At 37.2% G+C, this 17652-nt stretch overlaps 1 protein-coding gene across 3 annotated transcripts in view; it reads right to left on the bottom strand.

Moving 5' to 3' along the window:
* The window catches only part of CTNNA1 (catenin alpha 1), a 281342-nt gene that overhangs the window by 124233 nt on the left and 139457 nt on the right, over nt 1–17652 (bottom strand). For all 3 annotated transcript variants that reach the window (XM_074313590.1, XM_074313589.1, XM_074313591.1), the window contains 2 exons: nt 9635–9741; nt 8055–8250 (listed from right to left, as the gene is read on the bottom strand). In XM_074313590.1, coding sequence (XP_074169691.1) covers nt 8055–8250; nt 9635–9741 — 303 coding nt within the window. The remainder of the gene's footprint in view (nt 1–8054; nt 8251–9634; nt 9742–17652) is intronic.

Here is a 17652-nt window from a genome sequence, read left to right as displayed (position 1 = left end):
TTTTTATGACCAGAAATATGCCCTAGAAACTTAACTCTTATTTGTATCAATTAGCTTATGGTAAAATTGATTTTATTGTATGTCATTTCCTTTCAAGTCGCCGTTTCCAAGAACCTATCAATGATCATAAGTGAAGACTTACTACTGGACTCCTGGAATTCCCAATTACAAAGGCCCATAAATTCCCTTTTTGTTTAAAAAAGTTTGAGTTGAATTTCTGTAACTTATAATTGGTGAGGTTATATGAACATTAGCAAACTGAAGATCTAACCCTCCTAAAGAACAATTTACTAGTACATTTTAAAAGCCCTAAAAGTTTCCTGAAGAAACTTTCTGAATGAGTTACAAAGGTAGGCATGTACGTAAAACTTCAGATTATACACTGATTTGTGCACTTTGTTGTAAATAAATTTACTTGTAAAAAAGATCTGTGTCCCTACATTCCTATCTGGAAATGTACGTCAAGAATATAATTTTAAAAAGGAAAACACTACGTGCACATGGTATTCATTCACTACAGCACTAGTATTTATATCAAAAACATACAAAAACCTTTCAGTCCAATAATAGAGAAATGATGCAACAGAAAGTATAGTTTTAGAGATTATAAATTCCAAGGTATACTAAATCATTTAAAAATGCCTGAAAATACTTTTAATTTTTTAAAAAGAAAATTATAAAATGATATCAAAGCTAGAATTAAAACTAGGGTAAAATGCATATGATGGTAGCCAAGGGCATGAAAGAGAATATAAAAATACATAAATATAACATACTATTTATAATTATTCATTAATGATAGAGTGTAAATCTAAGAAAACATGTAGAGGACTTATATGTTAACCACTAATGAAAAAAAATCTAAACAGATGTAAACATATTTTACTTATGAATTGGAAAACTCAATATATTTAAAATGTCAATCCCCAAATTGATTATAAGTTTAATGTAATTCCTATCATAATCCCAGTTTATAGATATAGACAAGATTATCTAAAATTCATACGAAAAAGCTTAAGAACTAGAATAGCTAAAACAATTTAGAAAAAAATCAAGTAGGTGAAATCTATCTATCTAACTGTAAGACATATGTAGCTATAGCAATAAAGACTGTACAGTAGTGGCAGAGGGATAGACGCATAGACCAATGAAACAAAAAGGGTACCCAGAAGTAATCCAAGTAAAGCTAATTTTTAACAAGAATATTAAGCAATTCAATGGAATAAAGACTGTCTTTTCCATAAATGGTACTGGAGCAAAAAAAATGAACTTGCTCTAAACCTCATGTTGTACAAAAATTAACACAAAATGAGTCAAAAAGGTTTAAATGTAAAACTACAAAACTTTTAAAACTGGAGAAAATCTTCAAAAGCTAAAGTTTGGTGAAGAATTCTTACACATGACACCAAAAGCATGATCCATAATAGAGGATGGTGAAAGTCAGTAAATTCGACTTCATCAAAATTTGAAACTTTTACTATGCAAGAGACCTGTTAAGAGGATCAAAAGACAAGCTATATCCCCACCATGGGGTACCCATGGAACACTACCTAAAATTTACAAACTGGTGCTATACCAACGTGGAAGGCTCTCAAAGGCGTCATGTTGAATGAAAAACGCCCATCTCAAAAGATCCTATACTGTATGATTCCATTTGTACAATATTCTTGAAATGACACAATTAAAGATGGAGACATTAGTTCTTAAGGGTTAGGGATGGTAGGGAGTGTAAGCAGTATGGGTGTGATTATAAAGGGGTAGCAAAGGGAGATGATAAAATAATTCTGTATGTTGATTGCAGTGGTGGTTACATAAATCTACACATATGATAAAATCAGAGAATTATATACACATACTGTGTTTCCCCAAAAATAAGACCTAGCCAGACAATCAGCTCTAATGCATCTTTTGGAGCAAAAATTCACAAGACCAGGTATTATATTATATTATATTATATTATATTATATTATATTATATTATATAAGATCCAGTCTTATATTATAGTAAAATAAGCCCAGGCCTTATAGTAATTTTTGCTCCAAAAGTAGCATTAGAGCTGTTTGTCTGGCTAGGTATTATTTTCGGGGAAACACAGTATTAATTCCTAGTGTTGACATTATACTGTGTAAGATGCAACCATTGGGAGAAACTAGGTAAAGGGTATGCTGAACTTCTGTACTACTGTTGCACTTCCTGTGAATTAAAATAAAAAGAAACATAAAATAAGCTGTTAATGGACTTTTTATTAGTGTAAATAAACACTGAAGCAAATACTTTTAATAGGTTTTTAAACATGACTGAAAACTAGCACAGCAGAATCTTAATGGCTCCAAGCTGAGGAGAATATGCAAATTTTAGGTAATTCACCTAGAGTTTTTTAGTAGCACACGCTGCCTCAACACATTCCCCTAAATGATTCAAATCACAGGAAAATAAATTATTACAACTTTTCAAGTACCACGTCCATAGTTTTACCTAAAGAAGATTTGCACAGGCCAAGCTGGGAGTTAACTGTGCCTGACAAGTGACCAATTATCCCTTTCCTTCCTTAACAGCTCCAGCTCACACCCAATCTCTCCTGACTGTTGGCCCTGCCTCTATGCCCTCTCCCAAACCCTTTAACTCTTCCTGAACACAGCTGAGAGAATAATCTCCTCAAAACACCACACTTTCCTCATATTCAGTGTTGCCCAGATGGCAGAACCTCTTACAACAGAAAGAAAGTTAAGGAGACATATTTCAGTTTAATTTAAGAAGAAAAAAGCTTTAAAAATAAACACAAAGCAATGCTAGAGAAAGCTGCTTCCAGAGGTAACAAGTCCTATGTCACTAGATATATTCAAGCATATGGGAATCTGAACGTGAGAAACCTAGTTCAACCACAGGATTCTCTGATTCTGATTCGTTTCCCTGGTCGTCCTCCCTTCTTCACCTGGTATTCCAAGCCACCCTCTAAAATCTAGCTCCAACCTCTTCTCCCAACACCCCTGTCCAGTCAGGGCCCTCGCTCACTGTTCCCCATGCACATCTTGCATCTGCTATTTCGTTTTGGTTTTTTTAACCTGGATGACTTTTCCCCCTCCCTTCTTGACCTTTCAAGAGCCAGTGCACCTTCAGAAAACTTTTCCAGAACCATGCTCCCTTTCCCATTCCATTCCATTCCTTGCATGCTACTCACTCTATTAATTCACTTTTCATGTAAATTAATATAATTATCAGCTCTGGGAGACAAGAAAAATGGTCCCCTGTGTGATAGAAGACAGTATCTCTTCATCAGAGACCACACGTGGTCACCCAGCCCTTTTCCCATTCTGGTTTCTCTCATGCAAGCTTTTTCCCAAGAAATCCATAGTTACCCAGCATACCAATCATCTATCCGGCCCTTTACTGAGTAGAATGTCATTAGAAACAGCGCAGGAGGAATACATAAAGGTGCGCCTCAGCTTCTTGGAGCCTTCTTCTCCTTCATCTACCCAGAACTGTCTGTGAGCCACTGCAGGGAAGCCACTGGGCAGCAGCAAGTCTGATCGTGGCCTTTGTGAATTTATAACTAACAGATTTTAAAAAAAAACCAACAACAACAACCCTGTTCTAGTAGATGTTATTCCTCATCACTCCACGCCCAATTTACCATCATCGGTCCTCTTTTTTCAACGTCTCTCCTTTATCAAATAAGTTTTGTTTAGGTCTTCCCATCTCTGTCCCCTGGATGACTCCTACCTAGCTAAGGGCCCTCTTTTTCTCAGAGCCCTATTCAAGGATTCATAAAATACATTTAGATACTGCTTTCTAGGTATTGTTAAAATACATATGTATGGGTATGAGATTCCTTTTTTGGGTGATAAAAATATTCTGTAATTAAATCATGGTGCTAGCTGCAAAACTGTGAGTATACTAAAAACCACTGAATTGTGCACTTTAAAAGGGTAACTTTTACGTTATGTGAATTATATCTCAGTTTTTTAAAAAGGTAACATTCTCCACCCCTACCCTGTATTTACATTTGGCACAGGGGAGGAAAACTCATTTAATTTTTGAGACAAGAGCCTCTCCTCACACACTTCTTGGAGAACACAGTCAATCGTCTTCCTAAAACATTTAAGTGTCTATTGTGGACCAGGAGCCATGACAGGTGCCACAGAATACGGTCACCAGACCAGCACAAAACCTGCCCTGATGGAGCCTAAAGAGGGGAAGACAACAAATTATTTAATTACCACTGTGATAAGAATTAGGAAGAAAAGGTATAAAGTAGAATGATTTAATCAGGGTGGGGGAGTGTGGGTGGGCAGGATCCCAAAAAAGAGAAAAAAGCATCCCTAAGAGGCACGTGTGTGTCTCTGCCCACACCAGGTAGCTACAAGAACTAGTCTAGGCTAACTGGCAGTACAATGAAACCCCGAGATCAATTAGGATGCAGTGTAATTGATAACTGACTCCCATGCACCACAGGGGGCTCCCTTGGCCATTTCACAGGCCTTGAGGTAAAGAGACCCTGCCTTTATACGAATCGTTCACCCACCGACAGTGTTAATGATAAGGTTTTAGCGTACTCACAAATATTTGTATTTATTATTCATGTAATCAGGGGCAAATACAAAAAGAAAATTAAGTTATGCTAAAAATCCATACATTTAACTGATTATTAATTATGATTGTATGGAAAGCACAGGGCTTGTACAAACTCAAAGATAAAGAAGGTCTAATTTATGGCTCAAAAGTATCATAAATAAATACATAAATAAATACTTTTTTTAAAACAGTAAGCTCCAAATCGTTAACAGTCTGGGAAAACCCTAGAACAGAAGTCAGCTAACTATATAGCCCGTGGGTTAAATCTGGCCCGCCCCGTTTTGTAAATAAGTTTAACTGGAACACAGTCATGCTCATTTGTTTACATATTTTTATAGCTGCTTTCCCAACACAACTGCAGAACTGAAGTGTCCACCGAGACTGTATAGCCAGTAAGGTCTAAAATATTTCCTACCTGGCCCTTTACAAAAAAATTTGCCAGTTTGTACTAGACAAAAGTAGTCCACAATGATTCAGAACAAAGAAATCTTATACATCCTTTAGCAATGAAGTGTTTCAGTGGATAAGCAACAGACTTGAAATGCAAAGAATTCTTACTCTACTTCAATCAGCTGTGGAGCTCCGGGTGAATCACAATTACTCTGTTTCATATACCAATAAAATTCTAGAGCAGTTAGGTCAGCTTTGCCTACATGCTCAGGACCACTGAAGGCAGGTCTGGGAAAGGTGTTTGTATTACTTATCTTTTGCAGCCTGACAAATTACCCCAAAAGTTGGTAACTTAAAATAAACATTATGTCCCCAAGTTTCCTGCGGATCAAGAATTCAGAGTTGGATGGGGCTGTCATCATCTGAAACTTGACTGGAGCGGGAAGATCTGCCTCCAAGGTGGCTTACTCACATGACTGGAAAACGTACTGACGGCTGGCAGGAGACCTTAGTTCCTCTCCATAGGACCTCCCCAGCGTCCTCATAACATAGCAGCCAGCTTCCCCCAGAGTGAATAATCCATGAGAAAAAGCCAGGCGAATACAATACTCTTTGTATGACTTTGCCTCAAAAGGAGCGATTCTATTCTTTATAGAAGTAAGAGTGTCTAAGTCCAACACACATTCAAGAGGATCAGAGTTAGGCTCCACTTTTTTAAAAGAATCTGCAGACAGACATATTAACATCACTACAGGGTTTCAAATGATGAATAAACAGCTTCAACACCATAACAAGGCTTGGCTGATTCAAGAATCTGTGCTTAACCATTTTCATAACATGTATGTTGTTCTATTTATGATAGGAGAGAGGTTTCATCACCATTTATTAATGATGATGGGAGGCAGTTATGTTTTTGTTTTAGCTTTTTTTCCCCCAACGAGAAGGTAAATTATCATGAATAGATCATGATCATAAATAATTGCCAAGTTGGACTAGGATAGACAAGTACTTGTGATTCAAAGCCACATAAAAGATTTTCTCAGATAAAAACAAAAATAACAAGAAAACAGAAATTTAGACATGCATTCAAAATTGGGGGGATGCATATATTGTTACCATGATTACTACAGATTTCCATCAGAGAAACTTCTGAAATAAGGAACATATATAGAGTGAAATAAAAAGTTATGTGCAACAATTAAATGCATTCTGAAAATAAATATTGTAGTCACTAGACTCAATGAATACTTGGCCAAATTCACCTGTTAATATTATTGTGAATTTCATTACAGGAGGCAAGGAGGCCTGGGGAATAAAACTTGCACACAGTGGACAATAAGGAACAGACATCCTGATTTTCTCAACAGAAATATCAAAAACTGTCTTAACTGCCCGATTAAATTGCTTTAAAATAAATCAATTCAAAACCCACTCTACTGGGTTGAATAGTGCCACCAAAAATTCGTGTCCACCCAGAAGTTGTAAACATGGCCTTATTTGGAAATAAGATCTTTGCAGATAATAATCAAGATGAGGTCATAACTGGATTTGGGTAGACCCTAATTCAATCACTGATGTCCTTATCAGAAGAAACTGTACACAGAGACACAAAGGGACACTGTCATGTGACAATGAAGGCAGAGATTGGGATGATGTGTTTACAAACCAAGGGACACCACGGATGAGACAACCACCAGAAGCTAGGAGAGAGCATGGAACAGATTCTTCCTCTGAGCCCCTAAGAAAGAACCCACCCTGACAACTTGATTTCAGATAGCTGGCCTACAGATATGTGAGAGAATAAATGTCTGCTGTTCTAAGTCAACTTTGTAGTAACTTATGTTATGGCAGCCCTAGGAAACTAATACATCCAACAAGCTAGTATTATGGAATTTAAATAATCTCATCATTTGCAGTACGAGAAATATTTGCCTTCAACCTAAAAACTGAGAAAAATATGTACCATTCAAGGTTTTTAGTTTGCAAATTCAGTACTGAAGATAACATCTCCATGTAATGTGTTTTGCCCCTTCTGGATACTGTCACAAGGATGAATGTGACATAACACTTCAATGGACTATGCACACTGCTCTCAGCCCTCAGAGATTCAACCGAAGTTCTCCCAAGGGCCACCAAAGCGCCTGCACAGAGTAGGGGCTTAGTGCACATTAGTTGATATCCAAAAGACCTTACAAAAAGCTATGTCTTTGTTGAAGTCCTCCTGCTGGACCAAAACTACAGGTTTCAAGAAGTGAATCTTCCGTGGCGGACAGGTGAGGTGGCTCAGTTGGTTAGTGTGAGCTCTGAACAACAGGGTTGCCGGTTCAAATCCCAATGGTGGGCTGTGTCCCCTGCAACTAAAGATTGAAAACAGCAACTGGACTTGGAGCTGAGCTGCACCCTCCACAACTAGACTGAAGGACAACGACTTGGAGCTGATGGGCCCTGGAGAAACACACTGTTCCCCAATATTCCCCAATAAAATTTATTGGGGAAAAAAAAAGAAGTGAATCTTCCACGTTCAAAGCCCTCTCATCATACCATCTGTAGCATCATCGTGATGCCAGTAATTACTGGCAAGCCGTGGGTTACAATATCATTTTATTAATTCTGAGTTTCCCAGATTCAATTTATTTCGAACTCAAAACAGTGTAAATACTCATGGCTGATTTAACATACCAGTCTGACAGAATGGGACAATTTCTATGGTATCCTCAGAATTGCTGGACGTTTTCCATTTTATCACCTCTGTACCTTCAGCATGGACTAAACAGAGGCACTATACAAGCTAAAAGGTAAACTTCGGCCCTATTTATTTTCTATCAAATTGTGTTACAACACTTCTAAGAGTCAACTTTTACTTGGAACACCCAAGAGAGGTGGAGTCAGAGTCTCCAGAAAAGATGTTACTTTGTTACTACCTCTACTGATTAAAACTTAAGCCACTGTAAGGTAATACATCGCCAGTAACAAATATTATTAGTTACTGAGTAACGGGCAAGCCTATGAGAATATCAAGCACAAAGTTAACCTTGAAGTCATTTTCTAGAAAGACCTGCCTTTCTATATATAAAAAAGCAGCACTGACCCACCTTGTTTTCGAACATCTTCTACCGCAGCCACAAGCTCCTCCTTGAGAAACTGGCTCTCCTTTGCAATTTTATCCCCCTTCTCCAAGAAATTCTCAGTTGCTTGTTCAACAGATGCAGCCAAAACATGGGCCTTCTTAGAACGACCTCTCTTCTTATTAGAGGGCCCCTTACTGTTGGTGTTTACCAGAGTCGTAACCTAAAAGTTTCATTTTAAAAAATTGAACTGCAGTTAATTAAAATGAAAATAACAGAAACTACCATCTTTAAAGATAGCACAAGTAAATTATTCATCACAAAATGAAACATCACATTTATGAGAGTCCACCAAGCATTAACAAATAATATACAACTCTTCATATTAGATATACAGCAATGATACCCTATGTTTAGTTTCCAAAATAATTTAGCTATCTCAATGTGTAAGAAATATAATATTTTAATTCCTCAAACATGACCATTAGGTTTTTAGTTTGATTTTATCGATTAAAAACTGATTAGAAACAAGTTCGACATCTCTACTGTATTTCATCAAGTAGTTCCAGAAAGAGGTCAACGATGAACTTAGCTTTAGTTGGAGCTCACATTTTCCCCCTATTTTCCATCTGTGCAAAATGTTTTAGGACAACTTACTTCTGAAATCTTCTGTTTATTCACACAATTAATTAGCAAAGGCCCTTAAGGAGAAAGGAAGGAGTGCCCAAAGCAGCCTCCTGTGGCGATGTTTTAAGTCCCAGAACACGAACCATCATAAGTACGTACAATACCAAACGACCCGCAGGCTGAAGATGACTAAAGATTTGTGACCAGTGTAATGTGCAGGTCTACTGAGAACTGCAGCAGACGGGCTGCAAGAAAGTAAACGCTCCCAAGTCTCACCACACACTCCTACACATATTTTTAAAATTGTGTATGTGTGTGAGTGTGTGTGTGTGTGTGTGTGTGTAATTCTAGTTTATACTTACCATTTGGAATGGAGCTTTTAAGATAGCACGTGCCACCACACTTCATTTTCTCTCACACACATACACGCACACTAGTAAACTGTGCCAAAACACTAAAAATGCACAGCTAGTTGCTAACAGTTAATGAAATGTCATCACATTGTGCTATTTGTATTTGTAACAGAACATACCAAACCTACGCCCTCAAATTAAATTACCTGCTAACAGACAATGAAAGGTGTGTTAAACAGGGGGAAGAAACTCAACCGTCAAGGCTCCAGATCCACGTCTTTCTTGGCTATACCTTTCAAGAAAAGAGTGATGCCAAGAAAAGAGTGATGCCAAGAAAATGTCTGCAAAGTGCAAACATTTGGAAAGTTGCACTGCATACCACTAGCCCCTATTATCACCAGTAAGGCTGAAGAAAACAGCAGCAACTAAAGGGTTGTTTCTAAAGGGTTAATAAATCCATACATCAATATTTAATTATTACTGAAGCCAAATCATGAAGTACTATCAACCTAATCTCAACCGCTCAAGATAAGCCTTTGAACTAAATAACCTGCTCTGTGTTTGTTACCCAGACCTACTGCTATGGAACGTATTATAACAACTATGTATTCATTTTCAGATTCTTACCTGTGTAACAAGAGGTTCCAACAGTCTTTCAACTGCCAGAGTCCTGATCTCTAGACTTTTGGGGTCCCATTTGAAGTTTATGTTGCCTGCGTGGACAGCAGTCATTTCTGAAAGAGAAACAAAAAGCCAAAAATCAAACACAAACATAAAATATGTAACAAATTTTCTCCTACTTAAGGACTTTTGTTGTATCAGGAAAGCTACATGCACCACAAGATGAAAACATTGTTACCAGCCTGCACATGAGGGCTCACTAACTCTTCCAACCTCTTAAGATTTCTAGTTTACAAACATTAGGGGCACTATAAGAGAGCTTCCCAAACACACAGAGCTTTTTTTCCCTTTGGGCTTCTCTGCACCAAGACATTTCTACTTCCAGTTTTTCCACGTCGACTTAGAAGCAGGATGAAAAGCTCAAAGTGAATGAAGACTAATACAGAAGATTCTGACTTTTCTTACTCCACAACATTTATAGTACAGTATTATCTAAACGGTACACCTCACTTCATTTCTTGATGGATTGTTAGAGAACATCTTGTCTTATTCTATTAAAACATAAGGCTTCAGTCTGCTGCCCTCTGCATCTATAGCTACTAATAGTCACGGCCAGAAGAAATTTCAAGTTGCACTTAGTCAAATATCACTGTATCAGTGTCAAGGTAAACTTCCATTAAAGGGTTTAAGACTAAGGGAAAAGACTTCAGTAAAATACCAAGCAGTTTGTATTTGCTTCTAAAAGTAGTGCCTTCAATTCAACTTATAGAATTCCATGCTAACGGAAAAATCAAGGTGCATGTAAAAATTTGGATATAATTATGTTCACAACAGCACTGTATACAATCATTAAAAATTGGAAACTAAATTTCAAACAACAGATCACTGAGTACTGTGCTGCTCTTAAAAAACAAAGTCAAAATTTAGAAAAAAACAAAACACAATGTTCTCACTGCCCAAGTCTATACTTCTATTAAATACCATTCCCACTAAAGGGAATCAGGGCTCCTCAAAAAAGAAAAGAAAAAGGCTTATTCCAGGTCAGAGATATCCTACTGCACAGAAAGCAAAGAAGGGCACAAAGACTAACAAGATCATACCAAAAAGACTCAGGAACAAAGGGCCCCATTGGCTAACTTTACAACAAGCTGAATATCAAGAACAATGACTGCAACTATGATAGATAGACAGACAGACAGACATAAAAGACAGACATCCTATGACCACAGGGAACCTCAAAAGAAAAGAAAGAGGGTAGGGAGGGAATTTCTTTACCATGAATGTATATAATAACTGATTCAGGTGAGGAGTATCAACGAATGTTACCACCATTAGGTAAAAGGCTGTTGGGGATGGGGTATTTGTAAGGCACCAAGTATCACCTGACAGGTTACTTACTGGTTACAAAGGGGGCAAGATATACCTTTACAGCATTGAGATCCAATCGTTACCCCCTAAACAAATAACTAACCTTTAGCATTGTTAATAATGACACATGATATTATGTCTCCTAATATGATGAAATATGAAGTATCCCATATTATCTATCAAGTATTCTTACTGAAAAAAGTTTTAAATGTTTTTCAAAAGTTTTAAATGTTACTATAAACTGAGCAAAGATAGTTGTGCAACAGCAAAATTAAACTAAATGTTTAACCCTACCTTTTTCAATGTCATGGATTCCTTTGGCCTATAGACCAGCTTGCCAATACAAACATAATGTGAGACACCTATGGAATTTAAATTTTTCTAACAGCCACATTATAAAAGTAAAAAGAAACTGATCAAATTAATTTCAACACTATATTTTAACACAATATATCCAAAATATTATCATTTCAATATATAATCAGTATTTGAAAAAATTATTAGAGATATTTCACCTAAGTGCTTAGTGTTTGAAAGCTAGGATGTGTTTTATACTTGGGGCACATTTAAATGCCAATGAGCCACATCGAGTGCTCAGTGGCCACATGTGGCTAGTTACTTCTGTATTGGACAGTGCAGCTCCAGCCCTTTTCTCGGATTATTTTTTAAATGCGTGAAATACAATTCAAAAGATTATAAAGGAAACACATGTATTAAATTTCAGCTATCACAATACTTTATAAACAAATGTATAATACAGCAATATATTTGCTTCATTATTAATATTAAATTAGAAGTCTGATAACGACTTCAAATTAATAAACATGCACTTTTTTTCAAGATATAATTATTGCAGATATGAAAAGCACTGCGATTCCTACTGGTGACACAGTTACAGGTTCAACTGAAAACTGTAGTTTGTTGTCTACATTAATATAAAAGTAAATGCTAAAGTCCTGTTAATGGTGAAAACAAAGACAAAATTTTTCTAATGCAAATTCACTGCAAGCTAAGAAACCCTAACCTAGACTGAATTTCAAATTTAGAAAGTCCATGTTTATAGGAGATACAGACCACGATGAGGAAACAGACAACTCCAGATTGTAAGCCATTCTACAATGAGACTAACTCTTCAGGGTCAATATTTGAGGGGTGAGGGTGGAAGGACTATTATAGACTAAAAAGCCCAGGAGACATAAGAATCTAATGCATACATGCACCATGTTTGGAGCCTTGTTTGAAACAAACAGCTATTAAGACATCTGTAGGAAAATTGGATAAATTTTAATATTTATTAAATATTATATGATGCGGAATTACTGTTCAATTTCATAGATGTGATCATGAAACTGTGGCTATGTAGAAAAATGACTATTTTTAGGAATTGCATGCTGAAATACTTAGGGGAAAAGTGTCAAAATGTCTGCAACTTTCAAATGGTTCAGCAAAAGTAAAAATATGTACATAGAGAGATCAAGGAATTATTTAAAAATACTCATATTGTTAAATCTAGGTGGAGGACATGTAAAATGGGTATTCACAGATTTATTCTTTTAGTTTCTTTGTATACCTGAAATTTCTTTTTAAAAAAATGGGGGCAATGTTGCAAACGTTGATGAGTAAATGTTCGAAATGCATACTGCTAAAGATGGACTTACTTCATATACAATATGAAGTATAACTGCAGGGCATAAAACAGATACCTGGATATATAAACCAAAAAAAAAATAATAATAATGTTATCTCTAAAAGTTGGGGATTATAGGTGGTTGTAACATTCTTTTGGCCTAACTGTATTTTTTGATATTATAAAATTACAGATATTTAGAAAGTCATTTACATATTAAAAAAGAATATTTTACAAGATGTAAGGAGGATAATACAGTCAAACGGTATGCCTGATCATCACTTAACAGCTTTGAACTTGTTTCCTCATTTATAAAATAAGACTCATTACCTTCAGAGTGCTTTTGTGGAGATTAAATTAAATAAATTTAATCTGATGAATAAAATTAGATCCACTGAATAAAACGATAATCATGAGTCCATGCTAATATGATTAAAGAAGGAAAAGTTCTTCCATACAAAGGAAACCAACTAATAAATGTGGAATAAATAATATATTTAGAAAAAGAAAAATCTCCATTTAGGCTACATAATAATTGATGCAGGCAAGAATCCTTGAAGAACGCTAAACCGAGCGGGTGAAAGTTTACTAAGAAACTGAATATTTACAGTCCCATGGTCACTCCCACGAGATTATTTACTGATTACAAAGGGGGGGAATACAGTAACTGCACAGTGGAGAAACCTGGCAGACACCACCTTACCCAAATGATCAAAATTACATCCCCAATAATGGGACAAATTGACATCATGTAGCTATGCAGTGAGAAAACAATACATCACTTTCTTTGGCATTTCCTGCCAAAATCATACGTCAATCTCATCATGAGGAAACGTCAAACAAACTCAAAATGAGAAATATTCTACAAAATAACTGGTTGTAGTCTTCAAAAATGTCAAGGTAAGAAAAACAGACTGAAAATTCTTCCAGATTAAAGGAGGCTAAAAAGACATGACAACTAAATGCAGTAATTCTGGACTGAAATTGTATTGGAAGGAAAAAATATTGAGATAATTGAGAAAAGTTGAAAACAGATTATGAATTAGATAATAGAATGGTATTAATGTTAAATTTTCAAATTTCCATCATTATATTGTAATGTCCTTATTTCATGTCATGAGCATAATGTCTGCAACTTACTCTCACATAGTTCAGAAAAAATCATGTATTAAATATATGTATATAAACAGAGAGAAATGGAAAGTGTGAGGGAGAATTGGAGGGAGAAGGGAGGAAGTGAGAGAGAAGAGGAACAAGGAGGAGTGAAATGGGAAAAAAGGATAGGAAGAGAAGAGATAGAGTGAGAGGGGTAGGAGCAGAGGGGAAGGGAGGAAGAAGTAGAGAGGAAGGAAAAGGGAGGTAAAGGAGACAGAGGAGACGGAGGGAGAGGAGAGAGAGAGAAATGTCTTGAAATGTGACTAGAGTGGCTGAGAAATTGATTTTTAACATTTTATTTCATTTTAATTAATGTCACATAGTAGTGACTATCTTATCACACAGCACAGTCCTAGATGCTCCACAGAAAGTGCCATCAAACACTCAAATTCTGTATTAAATGACGACCAGGACGAGACAGAGTGCAGGTCTGTGACTGGTCCACTCTTGACAATTTTAATACAAAAATGTCTCCCATAAATGTATGCTTGAGGCACAAATAGGTGGACCCCTTTAAATACTGCAGAAAATGTCAGTGCAGGCATCATCTAACATTCCACCAAGACTTAGCTTAAACATCAAAAATTTTAGAGTCACTGGAGATGGGGACCAAAAGAAATTTGGATTTGCTTGATCTGGTAACACAGAATGCTGGTTCCCAGGAGATTTGTTTCATTGCAAGTGGGGCAAATACGCTCTCTACACTCATGTCAGGCCGATACTTTGGTTTTTAAAGGTTATTTGTCCACTAAACTAATCAGCCCAAGTCAGTCAACTTTAGAAGATGGAGTGCTCTGGATTGCTAAAGTGCTAATAACAGCTCGAGCAAAGTCATCAAATGTCACAGATAAGAGTTCAGAAAGAATAATTTGCCCCACAGATTCTGCATTCCTATATCCTAGCATTCCATAGGCACTGCGTCAACACACATATAACAGAAATCCTTTCGAGCGTTGGAGAGGGAAGGAGCCAGGGAAGGAGCCAGAGTTAAGTGAAGCTAACTGCAAGCAGACATGTGGTTACATTTGTGTTTTTATTATTAAACAAGTACAATATACAATGCGCTTTCCCAAAGAAATATACTCTGCCACTTTTTCTTGAAATAGAAAGATTTCTTGAAAAACAGGAGCCCAGGGGAAGGGCAGTTAGCCCACCCACTGCCTGGAAAAATTACTAGGCCTGAGGACGCAGTAACTTTTGAAAACCAGCAAATCAAGGTCCAAACAGCACACATATGCATTCCTACTGCTTTAGAACCTACAGTTCAGGCCCACTTTACCTACATGAGCAAAACTGGGAACCAAGATGGGAGTACTGGGCTGAGAGATAGGGTCTCAGGCCACAGGGAAGCTGTAGAGAAGGAAGGCTAGAAGAGATATCTGAAGAGGAAAGAGGGAGGAAGTTACCCAAGGTGAGCCTGCAAAGACTGGGCAGGCCCAGTCAGGGAAAAAAAAGGTTGGGGGTGAGGGAGAAGTCTGACACTTGGAGAAAAACCACGTGTTTCCCTGAAAATAAGACCTAGCTGGACCATCAGCTCTAACGCGTCATTTGGAGCAAAAATTAATATAAGACTCGGTATTATACTATATTACCCAGTCTTACTGGGTCTTATATTAATTTTTGTTCCAAAACATGCATTAGAGCTGATGGTCCGGTTAGGTCTTATTTTCAGGGAAACACGGTAAATTGCCAATGACACCTGACTCTCTGTGTCTGGGAAAACACTAGGAAGGGGCCAGGGAAAGCCTGTGCCCAACCATCCATCAGCTCTATGCAATCTTTATCATGCAAATCTAGGGTGAACAGATCATCCGATTTTTACAAAGATGCAGACTTTTACATGAAATCACCCAACTTGAACTTTAGCAACTAGTTCTAGAAAAAGTGCACCATTGTGCAGGAAAAGCAAACGTGTCTGAGTACTATGTTTATCTTGTTACAAGTCACCACTTTACAACCACTGAACAAGATTCTCCCCGAAAATCTATTCCAGGTCTGCATTCCAGAACTCCATGTCCTCTTAACTCAGGTCTCTGCGGAGGTCTCCAGCCTCACCCACAAAAATTCACCAGACACAGGTTCCCACTAAAGTTGTTAAAGCAAAGGACTCAATCACTCACTAACACTTTGAAATGTGAAATATACTGACACTTGAAAATTGAGCACCCACCCATTCAGCGTGTTTTCAAGACTTTTCAATAACCATCATGGAAACTGCCTGCCTCGTGCAGCATCGTTAATCAAAGGCCCTGCTGAGAGTGACACCTAATATTATTAAACTATACTACAGAGTTGAGTAACATTCTTGGTGACCCCAACCCTAAAAAGATTTCAAAAACTAAAAGGAGAGTCCTTAAAATCTAATGAGAATACGTTGCCTAGAAAGAACATGGCTTCTGGTACCAGCTTCGTCACTAACTTATTACCTGACCTTGGGCAAGTCACCTCACTTCTCTGGAGCCTCACTTTCCTCATCTATAAAATACAGGGGTTTGAATTCTAAGTTCCAAGTCCTTCCAGCCCTGAAATTCTAGTATTCCCTTTCATCTATATTTTCTCTCCATAGCCTCTGAATTGTTTTATTAAATGTAATTAATTTTACCCAGGTTTAGCCTGTGGTCTTCCTAGCTATATTTTAAGTTTAAGGATAACTACGTTTATGCTTCTTTATGTCCCTTAAGTCGCTGGCAAGAAAGGTGCTTTATACGGAGCAGACACAGTATTAGTTGAACTGAATTTATGCAACCTGATTTTAAAATATTTACAAGCCTACCAAGACAAAGCTCCTGCCTTAATCTTAGTCATATCTTCTGCTTCTCTACAATTAATGGAATTGTTTAGGGGACCTAAACAAATAAGTTTTAAACTCATGGCAGTTTCTAAGTTTTCCAATTAACTTACAGAGCACTGTTTCACAAGATCTATGGCAAAACCTACTACAGCTAGCCAACTTTAATGAATTACAGCAACCTTCGGTTTTTCCAGGAGGGATCACGCTTAGTGGAACTAAATAAAAAGTTAAACTGTAGTCTTCATTACCTTATAAACCTCAATCCTGGCTCTAAGGCAGAAGTTCACTATAAATTCAGACAGGGGCAGAGATGTAGGTGTTTGACTAGCAATCTTTATGACAGAAAGAGAAGTAAAGAAACAACAAGCAGAAAATAAAAGCCTAGCTCCATCAGAACGAGGCTGATTGCTGGCCAACTGCCTCTCTCGTGCAAAGAGCTCCGTCCCTTCTCCAAAGACATTAAACGTTCATTTACAACAGAACAGCCACATCACTCTTAACACGTGTCTGCTCCAAAGCTTTCCAATATCCTCACCCAGCTACTCAATGCCAATTTTTTTTTTAACAGCAAGGTTAAGTTAATGCAATGTTAGGATGGTTCATTTAAATGCAAATCAGGAAATTTAGAAATTAAAAGTACTCCCAGTGATATTAACTGTCACACTGGACAAGATATAGGAGAGTGGATGACCAGCAATCACAAGGTACAAGCTGCCTCTGCACTGAGCAGTTAGTTAACAGAGCTGTTGGAATCTCAACTCTCCAATCTCCCAGTAACTGTCAAAAAAAAAACAAAAAACAAGGTAACCCTTATAATTAAGACTCCTTGACACCTGTCTATTTTACTAAATCTTCCCACAAGCCTGTCATCTAGGTTGGGGACTGGGGGAGGAGAAAAGAAGGGGTAAGAAAATAAGAGGCATAAAAACACACGTTCCATGTAAACAAAAAGAAAACTTGTGGGTTTTTCCCCAAAACTGCAGTCTCTTTCTAATCACAAGCACAATATCATCATCCAAAAAAATGCTTAGCCCTGGTCAAACCTAAGAGCCGAGACATAATCTGAGTAGTAAAAAGTTTCCC

This window comes from Rhinolophus sinicus, linkage group LG10 (assembly GCF_036562045.2).
Source record: "Rhinolophus sinicus isolate RSC01 linkage group LG10, ASM3656204v1, whole genome shotgun sequence".
NCBI classification, from domain to species: Eukaryota; Metazoa; Chordata; class Mammalia; order Chiroptera; family Rhinolophidae; genus Rhinolophus; species Rhinolophus sinicus.
The sequence above is the reverse complement of the archived record's forward strand: the minus strand, read 5'-3'. Positions and strand labels throughout refer to the sequence as shown.